At 42.4% G+C, this 13778-nt stretch overlaps 1 protein-coding gene across 5 annotated transcripts in view; it reads left to right on the forward strand.

Annotated features, from left to right (window-relative positions):
- The window catches only part of Dnajb6 (DnaJ heat shock protein family (Hsp40) member B6), a 53115-nt gene that overhangs the window by 22202 nt on the left and 17135 nt on the right, over window positions 1-13778 (forward strand). For 3 of the 5 annotated variants that reach the window (XR_010048143.1, XM_005003498.3, XM_013152152.3), the window contains exons 5-8: window positions 1121-1231; window positions 8732-8863; window positions 10814-10955; window positions 11917-11987. Coding sequence is in view for 4 of the 5 variants with exons in the window: in XM_005003498.3 (XP_005003555.1) it covers window positions 1121-1231; window positions 8732-8863; window positions 10814-10955; window positions 11917-11987 (456 nt within the window). In the remaining variant the exon portion in view is untranslated. Of the gene's footprint in view, window positions 1-1120; window positions 1232-8731; window positions 8864-10813; window positions 10956-11916; window positions 12700-13778 lie in introns of those variants that run through there. The other 2 variants (XM_013152153.3, XM_023564981.2) reach the window with 2 other exon arrangements.

A 13778-nucleotide genomic window follows, 5' to 3' on the forward strand; every position in this document is an offset into this window, starting at 1 on the left:
TTTGGGAGAAGGATTAGAAAGTTTAAACCCACCCTGGGCAATTTACTGAGACCCTTTAAATAAGAAATTAATAAACGACTGGGGATGTAGCTCATTTTGAATGCCCTAGATACAATCAGTAGTTTCAAAAGAATGTGAAAAATACAACAAACCCCCCAAAAGCAACCAAAAGTCCACCTTTTGTTATGCTTGTTGGTGGTGGGTTTCCATAATGCTAGCATGACTGGTCTCAAACACCAAAACAAAAATGGAATCTTCTGTTAGACTAGGAAGTATTTATTGATGTACTTACTGTAGAAGTGACACAGTATCATCATTGTACTGTCATACACTGAGCTTTCACCCTTAGATCACTAACCAGTGTTTAGTCAAAATGTCATTTGAGTTAAAGGGCAGACTAAATGTGTGTGTCATAGAAAGTCTCTGTAGTGGCCAGCTATTATATGGGAACCTTCAGCTTGGGCTCCTCAGAATCCTCTGAATGAATGCATGTTATGTTGCAGCTGGGTAGAAGATGTGCAAATATACTCTTGGTTTTCATAAACCTTCACAACAAACATTGAAAATGCATGTAGTGAGGCTGGGGATTTAGCTCAGTGGCATAAGCGCCTGCCTTGCAAGCAGGCGGTCATGAGTTCCATCCCTGGTACCGATAAAAAGGAAAAAGGAAAAAAAAAAAAAGCAGAAAATGCATGTAGCTAGGCATGGTAGCACATGCCTATAATCCTAGCATGTAGAAGGCCGAGGCAGGAGGATTCCTCCTGAGTTTGAGGCCGGTCTGGGCTATAAAGTGAGTTCCAGGCCAGCTTGAACTACATAGGGAAACCCTGTCTCAAAAAGATACAAAAAAAGAAAAAAGGAAAAAAAAAAAAAAAATGAAAGGAAAAAGAAAAATGCATATAAGCTGTGTTGACCACAGAGTTGGAGATAGTGAGTAGTAGTAATGAAGGGAACCCAGCTGGGACCTTGTCTGCTGAGGACTGAACCCCTCACACAAAGATAGATTTGGTCAATGTAGGGCTCGTTGTGAGTTTCAGAGAACCCCAGATGTATGGTAGATCACTTTTTGTTTTAAAGTTTAGAGCTCATAAACTAACCTCTGTCTTGTGTTTGTGTGTAGGTGGAAGTCATTTTGATAGTCCATTTGAGTTTGGGTTCACATTCCGGAACCCAGACGATGTCTTCAGGGAATTTTTTGGTGGAAGGGACCCATTTTCATTTGACTTCTTTGGTAAGTAGCTCCATTGGTATGTGTGTGTTGTCTGGTGTGGACCAGTGGTGCATTTCCTGTTTTGTGTTTTATAACAAATCTTTGATTTTTAAGCAGCACGGAAGTCATCATACTTTTTCTGCCTTCTTTTTGGAAGACTTGAATGTTTAGGGAACATACAAAGATAGTGAAGGTTTTAGTGCATTCTTTCTCTTGACCTGGGAGGTCCTGTTACCTTGCCTTTGCTCTGTCAGATCACATGAGGATGTAGGTCATGGGGATGGAACCCAGGGGATTGAGATGATTGCGCAGGTACTCTGCCACTGAGCTTCCTTCTTAGCTCTGCTCTGGTGCGCCAGTTTCTGTGAATTTAATGTCATAGATGCTTTTCAAAAGACTTGTTATCTACCAGCCTGTGTCTCTTTAATTGTGACAATTGAGGCCATGGCTGTTGTGGAGACAGGCAGCAGCAGAAGAGTTTTATTGAAGGAGACTGCTTATTCACAGCTGTTTGATTATGAACTTTTCCTAGTCCTAGTGCTAGACCTTGGGAACTTGTCTGTTGTGGACACAGGCATGTACTGGGTACTCAGCTGTTACGAGTTCTTCCGATTGCTTGGGATTGCTTCCGATTGATGTGCGCTGGTTGAGTTGGGAGGTCAAGGTTGACTGGGCTGCCACTGTAATTTTTGTCTCATGGACATGGAAAGGAAATACACCCTGTATTTGTCTCCTTCGTTGTCGAGAGTATGCAGTTGAAGAGATTGCACACCACTGGCAACCCCTCAAGAGGGAAAAAAGAAGAACATCTGTGTCTACCTGTGATATCAGCACAGAGGAGACCTATGACATCTCCTGCCTGCCCGTGTGCATGAAGAGGAGCAGGCCTGTCATTGACATCCAGGGTATTCCTGGAGATTTTCCTTACTCTTATTGTTCGTTCGTTCGTTCTTTCTTTCAGATACGTCTTGCTATGTAGTTTAGGCTAGCCTCGAACTTACCGCGGTTCTTCTGCTTCAGCCTCTTAAGTGCTGTAGCTAAAGGTTTGTGCCACTATGCCTTGCTCACTCTGCTTTGTGGTTTGACTTCCAGTGAACCTTCCTGAGGGAGGATTGATGGTGGAAACATGGAGGCAGGTTCACCAACTTAGAATCAGATGTGAAGCAGGAGTGTGCTCAGATTAGAGGGAGTGGGGAGATCATGTCCTCTCATAGCTTCCATGAACACAGTATGAGCTAGCAAGACTCTAGAAGGTTAGAGATTTTGGAACATTAATGTTCACCTGATGGAGTTTTATGCAGATACTCCAGCATCTGAAAAAAGTATCACAGATCTGAAATATTTCTGCTCCCAAGCAGTTTTCTTTTTCTCTTTTTCTTTTTTTGTCTTTCTGGAGACAGTCCAGCATTTCAGGCTGGACTTGAGCTCACTTTGTAGCCCAGGCTGGTCTTGGACTTGCAGTGATCCTCCTGCCTTAGTCTCCTGAATGCTGGGATTACAGCTGTTTGCCACCATGCCCAGCCAAGCAAGAAGTTATTACCGAAGAAACACTTTGCTGACTGAAGTTTTCAGTCTTTAATATGAAAGACCTTTGCATTTCATTGTAATCTTGGGACTGCACAGTGAGGGGCTGATGTGTGGGTGGGGCACAGCTAGGGTTAACATTCAGGGATTTGAGGAGGCCAAGTGGCCTGTGCTTCTGGCACCTTAGGCTTCAGTCTTGAAGTGCACAGGAAGAAGCAGGTACCTGTGATCTCTGTAGCATGCTTTGTCTTACATGAAGCCTGTCCACTAACAATGATTATTCTTGAGCATTTCTTTGTAAAGAAGGTATGAACTTACAGTTGAGTAGGAGTGATTTGAGTTTTGCCATTGTCCAGTGCCAGTCTCACTGAAGCTGCTCTCAGGTTACTCAGCCCTCATAGCAGCACTGCTGCCTTTCAATGGTGACTGTGGCAGTTACATTGTTCCATCGATTTTTGTAGCTGTTCTAGGGAACTTCTGTTTTCAGGCTGTAAGGATTTGCACATAGGAAATGAAAGTGCGCAACAGCTTCTGCATGTACGAAAGTCACTGTGTAGCCCACTGGTCGTATGTGTAGTATGCAGTATGCAGAACTTTGGGCTTAGCATTCAGATCACATACACAGCTCCGTTATGTTGTCTTTGTATTGCAGCACATTACTTTCAGTATTAATTTTTCATATAATTTGTTTTACTCTCCTAGTTTGGTTTTCAAAGAAATAGCTCAAAATCCATTGTAAGTAAGATAGCTGGGTATAATAGTATGTGCCTGTAATCTCAGTATATAGGGAGGCTGAGAAGCAGGAGGAGGATGAGTTAGAGACCATGCTGGGTGTTGTTGGATGTTTTTGAGCTCTAATTTGCATTTTTTTCAGATACCGAGCTCCTTGTGGAATAGGCTTCCCTGCCTCCCCTTTTGAGATCCAGTTAACCTCACATCCAGAACTGAAAAGTGAGGCAGGATGCACTCTAAGGTCCCATTGAGCCACCCTCAATATCAATGGGAGCAGCTCTCCCAGCAGAGAGAGTGGAAATGCGGTTTTCAGGCTGTGCTCAGAATATGCCAGGCCATTGGCCACCTTTTAAATCCTCATAATGTGGAGCACATGCAGATAAGCCTTCATCAAATGAAACGAGAATAACCCGGATCAGAGGTCTCCTCATTTGTCATTAGGGTTACCATCCTAGTGTTATTTTATTTATATTTGTGTTTCAAAAAGCCACAATTGGTCCTGAAATCCTTTCCTGGAGAGCCGATTCCTTTTGCATCTTGGCATTTTTCCTTCATGAAGGCAACAGTCTTGTTAGCCTTAGTGAATGGGACATAGCAAGGAGGGGGCAAAAAAAATCATAGTCTGTAGGACTCAGGAAAGCAGACGTTGGAGGGGTGAATTGTGAGGAGGGTGGAACCTCTTCTTTAACTTGGGATCTCAATTTAAGGTAGCTAGTCCTTTTACTTGGTACCCAGAATTCCAGGAAGTGTCCTGTGAGGACTTGGAACCTAGTGAAGATCTAGACCAGCCCTCTCTTGAGATAGGCGAAGATGTCCTGAACTAAGAGAGCAATGAAGTTTTAGATGTGATGCCCAGCGAGGAGCTGAGCGAAGTCTGTAGCTGGGCCACAGCGAACTTCTCAGTGAGGACCTGGCCCCATATCCAGCAAGGAGGAAGCCAGCCCCTGGGGTGCAGAGGAGCTCTTGAGGAATACACAGCACTGCTAGCCAGGAACTTTGTGAGGAGGTGCTCTGGTGCTTTTGGTTCAAAAATAAATTGTAAGCCAGGTGTGGTGGTGCCCACCTGTAATCCCAGCACTTGTGAAGCTGAGGCAGGATTGTTACGAATTCAAGGCCACCTGAACTACATAGCAAGAGCCTATTTCAGAAAAACTGGAAGAAAAAAATGTAAAAAGAACTGCCTCAGGCCTGTGTTTTTATACAGAGATGTAGTTTATTTCTAAAGCTTATCTGAAACAGAAACTTGGTTCTGTTGCCTCAATACCACACTTGTCCAGATAACCTCAGCTGCTTTGGAGATAGAACTGGAGTCCTGAGGGACTAAGTTGGCTGTCTCCTAGTCATCTCTACCTAGGATGGGTGGGCTTTGGGCCACATGAGTTGCAGCAGGAACTGAGTGCCAAAGGCTGGCAGCGTGTGAGCAGACTGTTGGCAAGGCCTCTTCTGAGGCCAAGGGAAAATTAGCTGTCTCATATTGGTGGCTGTAGGTGGATCTTGGCTTATGGTCCATAGTCTCTCTATGTACTTGCATCCAAATATCATTTATAGAGAGGCAGCCAGTTATGAATACAGTTTTAGGAGCAATGCTAGTAACTTAATCTTTTTTTTTTTCCCCTTGTCTGTCCTTTTGAGACAGTCTTGGTGTGCAGTTCAGGCTGGTCTTGGGTTCGCATTGTAGTCCAGACTGGTCTTGAACTTGCAATGATCCTCCTGCCTCAGCCTCCCAAATGCTGGGATTACAGGATTGTGCCACTACTGACTTTAGTGACTTTGTCTTAAACTTGATCATCTGCAAAGATCTTATTTCTAAATAAGAGTATTTTCATAAGAACCAAGGTTAGGATGTTAAGCATGTTTTTGGAATGACAGTGGTTCAGCTGGTAACATTCCCTTTTTCCCCTTTTGCTTTTGTTTTGATCAGTTATAAATTGGTAAATATGTGAAATACGAGATGAGCAGTAGAACAGGTTGGTGTTTAATGCTGCAAGTGGATTTGTGGCTGTGTCCTGTGCTGCTGTCATCAGATGGTACTACTGGGTTTTTATGTTGGGTAGCCACTTTCCTCATTACTTCAGGGTGCTTGTCAGGCAGGCATTAACGCCACTGAGCTAAATCCCCTGCCCCAGGGCAAGGTTTTATATACATTCAGTGGTGGGCATCTGACGTTTGGAAGATATCAGAGTGGTTTCTACCCCCAGTTGCTTTACATACCAGCCCAGCGGTTTTCACAGGGGGTCTCTGCTTGCACCCTCTCTCTCGGGCATGGTGGTGGTAGTTTGAGCTTGTTCCCCTGTGCGAATGCATCACAGCCCAGTTGAGAGTTGCTGCTCTGAGATCAGGGGCAGATTTCGTTTAGTCACTCTGGCAGTGAGGGAGTTGCTGCTGCAGTGATGGTTGCTTTTCTTTCTGTCTCTAAGGCTCCTCTTCTAGAACCAGGCTATATAGCATTCAAGTGTAGTAGTTTAGTCTAGTGTCTTTTGTATGCTTTGCTGTGGGTGGAGTTTCTAGTTCTTGGAAGATAGAGTACTTGTTGGACTTGGTGTGGAAGTTGAAAATATTGGTGTTGATTTATTGAATATGACTCATGCTCTGTAACATGGTGCCAGGCTCTGTTCTGGGTACTGATCCAAGGTGCAGAGAATACCCAGGAGGCCTTGGCTGCAGGCTTGCAGCCCAATGGGTATCAGTGATTGTTTTTCTTCTGTTCCTGTTTCTTTTTATTCCTTTGTAACATGTCACTACTTTGTTCTGAGTGTGTGGGCTCCTGTGTAGGACACTAGAGTCACGTAAGTGACTGTCTTCAACTCCACTCTGACACTGGGATTCCTTGGAGATGGCTGTGGGCTTGCCTGTCGGGGTAGCCTGTGGAGTTCTTTGTTCCATTCTCTCAGGGTTACTGATGATATCAAGTGAAGTGCATTCTAGGTTTGTCACTGGTTTATTTAGTTGTCCTTTTCTGTCCCACCTTTTCTGTGTACTTAGATTTTAATAATGTCGGACTTGAACAATTATTTCTAAGATGGCAATATGTAATCCATTAACTAGTGATTTCCTACTGCGCATTTTTTATTCTGTAAATCTGTATAACTTGTACCCCTTCACTGTTTTTTTTTCTTTCTTTTCTTTTCTCCTTAAATAAAAATTAAAAAAAAAAAAAAATAATGTCGGTCAGGGGGAAGGGAGTTAATCACTGTTGTCCTCTCATCCATGGAGGGTTCCATGCAGTGTGAGCCAGAACTAGATGTGCTTTTCTTTCTCCTTCACCTCCATTGGCACTAGGTTAAAGCAGATGGTTTCAGTCACTGTCTCCACTAGATGCTGTTAAAGATGTACAGTCTTATCACCTTTCCCACATCCTTACACCCATGAGGTCTCTTGTTTGTTGCACCCATGTTAAGTGGTGTTTGTGTGTCAGGATCCAGAGCTGAATCGAGATTGGTCAGAGTTCTGTAGGGAAGCAGAGACACGTGTCATTTGTGATGAGGCTGAGATTCAACATCTAGGCTGTTTAGGGAGTGGTCAAGAAAACTCAGAGCTGGTGTGTGTGCTGTGGAGTATTGGAGGTGAATTCAGTCTTCGGTGCTCTTTATGTCCTCATTTGAATTTAAATTCAGAGTGGTCACTGTGACTGGGACTACTGATTGAAATGTTACCCTTGTCTGGGAAACACCCATGCTGGGTTAAAACTTGGCCAGGGCAACACATGAAATTATTCATCATCCTATCCCTTCTGCCCCCATCTCTGTGCCTACTTGGATACCCTTGAACCTTCCCCACTGGAGGCCAGGACCTTGATTGAGCATAGTACCTCCTTTGATGTATGCATCAGAGAGAGGAAACACAGGCACTAGCTCAAACATCCACATAGGTACCATGCACACATGTGCATGAATGAGCAGGAAGGAACGAGTGTGTACGGGAATGCACCACAGCACCTGCCGTAAACAGACTCTAAGAGTGGCCTTTACAGTGGAATGTGGGAACTGGGTTGCAAATTAGTAATGTTTGGATTTAACCAACCGTAGCAGTTGTCTCATCCCTCTCTCCATACATCCTTGCTGGTGCTTGGGGGTGGAGTGCACCCATCTGCTGCTCTGCACATACAGCGTCTCAGGCAGTCTCTCCCAGCTCTTGGAACAAGCTGCTGCCAGGTCTTTACTTGTCTCAGCTCCCCTTACCTATTGCTGAACCCCTTGAGATGCAATGCGTCCTGTTCAACTGGAGCTCCTTCTGTGGTCTCTGGCTGTGCCTTGCAGTGCAGTTCTGATCCTGGCAGACTCCTGACCTTCATTATCCTGAGCCAGACTCTGCTGTGTGCAGCTACATGCGCACCATCCCATTCTGGCATGGTACACTGTTTCCTTGTTGGCCACTGTCTTGTCCTCTGTCTTGGAAACATGCTATACTAATTCTGTCCGTCTGTATTCTTGGTAGCTTCTTCCTTCTGCGTGCACTTATGTCCTGATGCATCTTTTAAGATTCCTTGTTGCTTGTCACAGATTCCTTATGAAAAGCATAGCGTTTGATAATAACAAAGAAAAAGGTAAATTTTAAAAGTTTTATATATATCCCTTGCTTCTTTAGTGAAGTACTTGTTGATAACACAATGAAGAGGCACTCACTGCTCTTCCCCCCAGTGGCTTTTTTTTCAAATCCATTTTAAGTACTCTTTAAAAAATTGCAATATTATGTTTAGAGTGAACTATAAATTAGTACTAGTACTAGTCTTTTATTTCCAGGAGCATTTTGTTATTTCCAGTAATAATGTGTGCTATGTAATTTTCAGTGAACATTTCTTAAAACACAGCATTAGGCCTGTCACATACCATTTGTTGTTCAGATGTCACTGACTAAATTTTTTGAAACCTTAAACTTACTGAACTATGAAAGGAGTTTCAGATGCTGTGGCTGGGTTCTGTAGCTTTCTTTCGATCTCCCCTGAAAGACAACTTCTTATACATAAAAATCCCCTCTTTGATTACTCTCAGGTGCACACCAGCCATCCTGGGTCACGTGTATATATCTAGTGCTTTCATTTACCTGTGGTCTGTCATGTATGACAGCTTTAGTTCCGATGAAGTGGTAAGTAGGTGTGTCAGATGAGATAGATGGTCTGGATATTCTATCTGACTGTAACTTCATGTTGGTAAGGTGTTGTTCCTGACTGAATGGTATGTCAGAAAGCATTAACCCATTTTCTCTCTCCCATGGAAAAATTAAATACAGATAAAGATTCTTGCATTATGTGTTGCTATTTGTTTCCAGAAGACCCATTTGAAGACCTTTTTGGGAACCGAAGGGGTCCCCGAGGAAGCAGAAACCGTGGCACAGGCTCTTTTTTCTCCGCCTTCAGTGGGTTTCCATCCTTTGGAGGTGGATTTTCTGCATTTGATACAGGTATGGAATCCCTAGAGATAATCTTTGGTGTCTGAACAGAAATCAGTGTACTTAGAATATTTGGCATGGCAGTGTTAAGTCTGTATGTTCTTTTGATACAGGAGCTTTGTAGGTGAACTAGCATTTTTAAGTGTATACAAGTTCTTAATAACTTTCATTTTCCCTCTAGTCTTCCCAAGAATGTTAAGCTTAGAAAGGCTCTAAAAATACAGGACAACATTTAATGAAATTCTTGGTTAAAAAGGATAATGTGTATTTTGGGTAAGTGAAAGGTTACTCACTTGGAGAATTTCACTTAATCCTTCATATGATCTAACCTCCTTTGCAGTTAAACAGAAAGCACAACTAGTGTCACAGCAAGTGTCTAACCTGATGGAGCTGGCAGGTTGGCTCACAGCCTGGGTGCGTGGCTGCAGCCAGACTGGCCCTTGAAGTGTGAGCCAGTAGTGACGGGTGGTGAATCAGAGCTGCTGCACACACTTGGCACAGTGGTGTGGTATTGGAGAGCCGGGCCGGGCCTGCCCCTCCTAAGGTTCCCCTAATTCTCGTGCAGAACTTGTACAGCTAAATTGTTGGCTACACTGGACTGGAGTTTATTTACTTATTTTTTTTTAGTACTGGGAATCAAACTCAACCTCACACTTGCCAGGCAGGCACTGTGTTGCTGACCTGTGTCCCTGGCCTGGACTGGAATTTTTATTGTGCTTTTCCAGGAGAGAATGCAAAGAAAGAAGCTGACTAAAAATACCAAGAAAATGGTATTTCGTGTGGGACGTCCATGTGGTTAGCATGTGTGGTAGCTGTCCTTGCCAGGAGGAGCCACACAAAGAACTTTATTGCCATGGTTTATCTCACTGCCGTGGCTCACTCTGGATCTGTGCAGTGTGGCCAGTCCCGTGGAAACAGGCTATTTGTGTGAAGTATTTACTGGGTTTCAGAATCTTCTCAAATGATAATATTTTGGATTGATGGAGAGAATGGAAAAAAGAGAAAGGGGATGAAAATAGGAATTAAGAAGCATTATGTACATGTACCAGTTTCCTACAAGGAACATAAACATCGTTTGCTTCAGATGTACTAATTTTTTAAAAAAAGGAAATAACTGGAAATACAACTCAGTGGCACAGTGCCTACTAGCAAGTAAAAGGTCATGAGTTCGATTCCTGGCAACCGCCACGCCCCATTAGATGATACCTGGAACAAATACGTTCTCATATTCCATGAATAAAAAAGAGGTAATATTTTAGAATACAGAAGATTTAATAAAAACGTAACATTAGAATGTATTGGTTCTCCCAATTTTTAATGAAGCCATAGGAAAATATAAAGTATTATATAAGTACACCATTAACTGAAGATGTGTGTGGTTGGTTTTTTTTTTTTTTTTTTTTTTTTGGTGCCCGTGATCGAACTCAGGACTGCATGCTTGCAAAGGTAGACACTTACGCTCCTGAGCTAATTCCTCAGCCCCAATGTGTGTATTTTTTAAAAGATGACGAATTGCAGGATTCTTTGTGAAATTATCTTAGCCTTTTGATTTTGGTTGCTATTCCCTTTGTTCCCCCTAAAGCTGAGCCACCAAGGCTTACAGTCTGTGGTGGTGATGTCCCGCTTTTCCTGTGACATAAAGATGCACCAGATCCCTGTGCTCTCCATGGTACACGATGCCAAAAGACCCCAGGTCTCCAGAGAGTCTTGGGCTTGTGGGATGTCAGTAGTCTTGCAGGGCGTCTGGTGGAAGGACAGGGAAGAACAGCTGCCTAGCATTGCTGTAACCTGCCAGCACATGGCCAGTAGCTCCTGAGACAGCTGCTCTTTGCCCTGGGACCTGCAGCTTCTCCACCTAGGCCTCGGCCTCTGGGCCTTCTGACATCAGCTAACTGGGCAGTTCCTTCATTTGGAACTTGCTGTGTTAGCTGCCAGTCGCTCTCCATTTCTGCTTTCCTGTAGGATTCACTTCGTTCGGGTCCCTGGGCCATGGGGGCCTCACTTCATTTTCGTCCACCTCATTTGGCGGCAGTGGCATGGGCAACTTCAAGTCTATATCAACTTCTACCAAAATCGTGAACGGTAGAAAGATCACCACAAAGAGGTACAGTGTCATTCATTATATACTTTGTTTTTAATGAGTCATGATTTGTTACTGGTGCCACGGTAACCATGCACTCTTCCCTAGAGTCGTTTATTAAGTTGTATGTTTAGGCTCTAAATTACATAGATAGAGCTGTGAGGTGTATGTGTATGGTCCTTGGGATTAAGCCTTGGGCTTTGGGCATCCTAGGGCTGTGCCTCTGCCACTGAACTACATCTTTTCTTTTTATGAAAAAGAGACAGGTTCTCTGAGTTGCCCAGGGTGGGCTTGAACTAGTGATCTTGCTTCAGCCTCGGAGTGCAAGGATTACAGGCATGTGTGCCTGCATGCATGTGTATGTATGACTGGGGATTGAACCTTTAGACTTGCCACATACCAGGCAAGCATTCCACCACTGACCTGCGTCCCACTCATTTCTCTTTTAATTTTTTGAGTCATGGTCTTGCTGAATTGCTCTGGCTGGCTCAGGTTTGCCTCCTGAGTGGCTGAGGTTACAGTCATGTGCCATTGTGCTTGGCAGGTTTGTTTTTTTAAATGGGCACTTAATATGAACTTGGTAGGAACACTGGAAATGTTTCATACCTAACAGTGTGTGATAAGTTTTTGCAACATTGTTAGGAATGGTAAAACTCAAATCATTAATAGTAAAACTGTTACTTTTTAAATTTACAGCATAGTGCATTACACTGAGGGCCTTGTGTGTGCCAGACAAACATTCTGCCACTGAGTTATAATGCTGGCTCCAACTATTTTTGATTAATAAGCAATATCTCTGCATATATTTAGCAGTCAGTAAGACACAACTTATTTTGAGAAACGTTTTGTTATTAGGTTGATTTTTTTTTTTTTTTAAAGCAGTGGTGTGCTTTAAAATACCCTCATGTATTTTATATGTAAAAATTCTCATTTCAATATATGTTTACTTTATAAAAGAGGTTTCACAAAACATTCTATCCTACAGAATTGTCGAGAATGGTCAAGAAAGAGTAGAAGTTGAAGAAGATGGACAGTTAAAGTCCTTAACAATAAATGGTAAGGAGCAGCTGCTACGCTTGGATAACAAGTAATTCAACGCACGAATTTAACAGAAATGTTAAACTATAACAAGCACCATTTGAGGATTAAACAGGAACATTTTTTTGAAGATTTCAGACGAACTCAACTTTCAGTATAACTGTACCTAATCTAAAGTATTTATAAAGAGCTCATCGGAGCCCCTCTTTGTCATAGACTTTTGAGTTTATTGTTGGGACCACACAATAGGACCATTTTTTGTCTTTAAAATTGTTGTAATCTCTGTATGCACTTTGCTTTTTTATTAAACGTGATCCAAGGGTAAGCCTGACTCTTGAGTAGCGCTAGGACGAGACTGTACTCTAACACCAGCATGGATCTGTTTTCCATTGTGTGTGAAATGTGAGCCAAGTAGTGTCCGCCTGCTGTAAAGCTAACATGGCCAGGATGAGTCCTCCACAGAAATAATTTCCATTTTCTTCAGTATTTAGTAATGACAGATATTAATGCAGCATTAATGGTAATACATTTCTGGTTCAATACGAATTTAAGGATGTTTTCTAGTTGTGCATGGATGCTGGCAACTTAGTAAAGTTTTGACAATTGTTTAAATGTGTAATGTTAAGCTTAGGTTTATAAAAGCTGGTAAACTGGGTCTTTGTCATTTGCTTAAAAAAAAAAAAAAGAAAATAAATGTGAATGTGTTTGGTGCATTCTTTCTGGAGTGGGATCTGCAGTCTTCTTGTGTCTGTGTATTTTGTGCCTGAGCTTCTAGTGTCCCTTTATCAGTCCTTCATTTTATAATTAAGGCGGGTGCTAAATGTAAGTTATATGCAGACTATATAAAGCCTGCTTATTTATAAGTGATTTAGCAATTGAACGTTTTAGAATGGTAACATTTCTGTGGGGGAGGGAAGAAACAGTTGTGAAAAATTTTATTCTTAAAAAGTTTTGTTTTTTCCTGAATATATTTGGTGTAAGATCATGTAAGGACAATATGCATGATAAAAGACATAGAGTGATTAAGAAGTCAGCAAAAATAAAGGTGTTTTGTTTTTTGATCTCTAAAACTTTTCATGATCTTTTCATAGTCACCATTGGTAACTAGAATTTCAACTGGATTTTACAGACTGTTAAAGTGGATGTTGATTACATTTATGAGTTCCCTTTGTCCACCCTGTCCCCTAGTTCTTTTTTGGAAATGAGCAGGATACAGCTTTCCCTTACAGCTGACTCAGGTGGGTACCCCAGGGAATTTCTCATGGTACCATGGAGTCTTTAAAAGAACTCTGGTATATCACTTCTGAAAACAAGTAAAAGGCATTAAAAAAAATCTCAAGGGCCTTTTAAAGAGAAAATAAGAGCAGAAATTAACTGAGGTAGGTGAAATTAATTTGAGTAGAGACAACAGTAAATGTGGGCTTGAAACTGTTGCATTAGGAGTGCAGTGTGAGGCTGCCTGTGACACTGTACAAGTTGGGTATTAGGTGTGCCAATCACATTGCACATGACAGCAATGGGCATTGATTTCATGACTAGAGCTTGAGCACCAGAAAGCACATGCTGTGTGTGTTGGCATAACAATTGCTTTGTCATTTCTGAATGAGCCCATCAAGTAGATGACAGATTGCAACGTATTTTTCATGAATGGACTGGGTGAGTCAAGCTGCTGCCTGGAGAGACAGGAGGATGATAAGCAGTCTTGTTTATTCCATGATTATAGTGTTTTACCACAGCTTTGGTTCTTCTGTAGAGTTCTTTGGTCACTCTATCCTGGATGCTGCAGACCTAAGTGTTGGTTGCAACTCC

This window comes from Cavia porcellus, unplaced genomic scaffold, assembly GCF_034190915.1.
Source record: "Cavia porcellus strain 051 isolate PalLab524CR breed Dunkin Hartley unplaced genomic scaffold, mCavPor4.1 scaffold_6, whole genome shotgun sequence".
In the NCBI taxonomy this organism is placed as follows: Eukaryota; Metazoa; Chordata; class Mammalia; order Rodentia; family Caviidae; genus Cavia; species Cavia porcellus.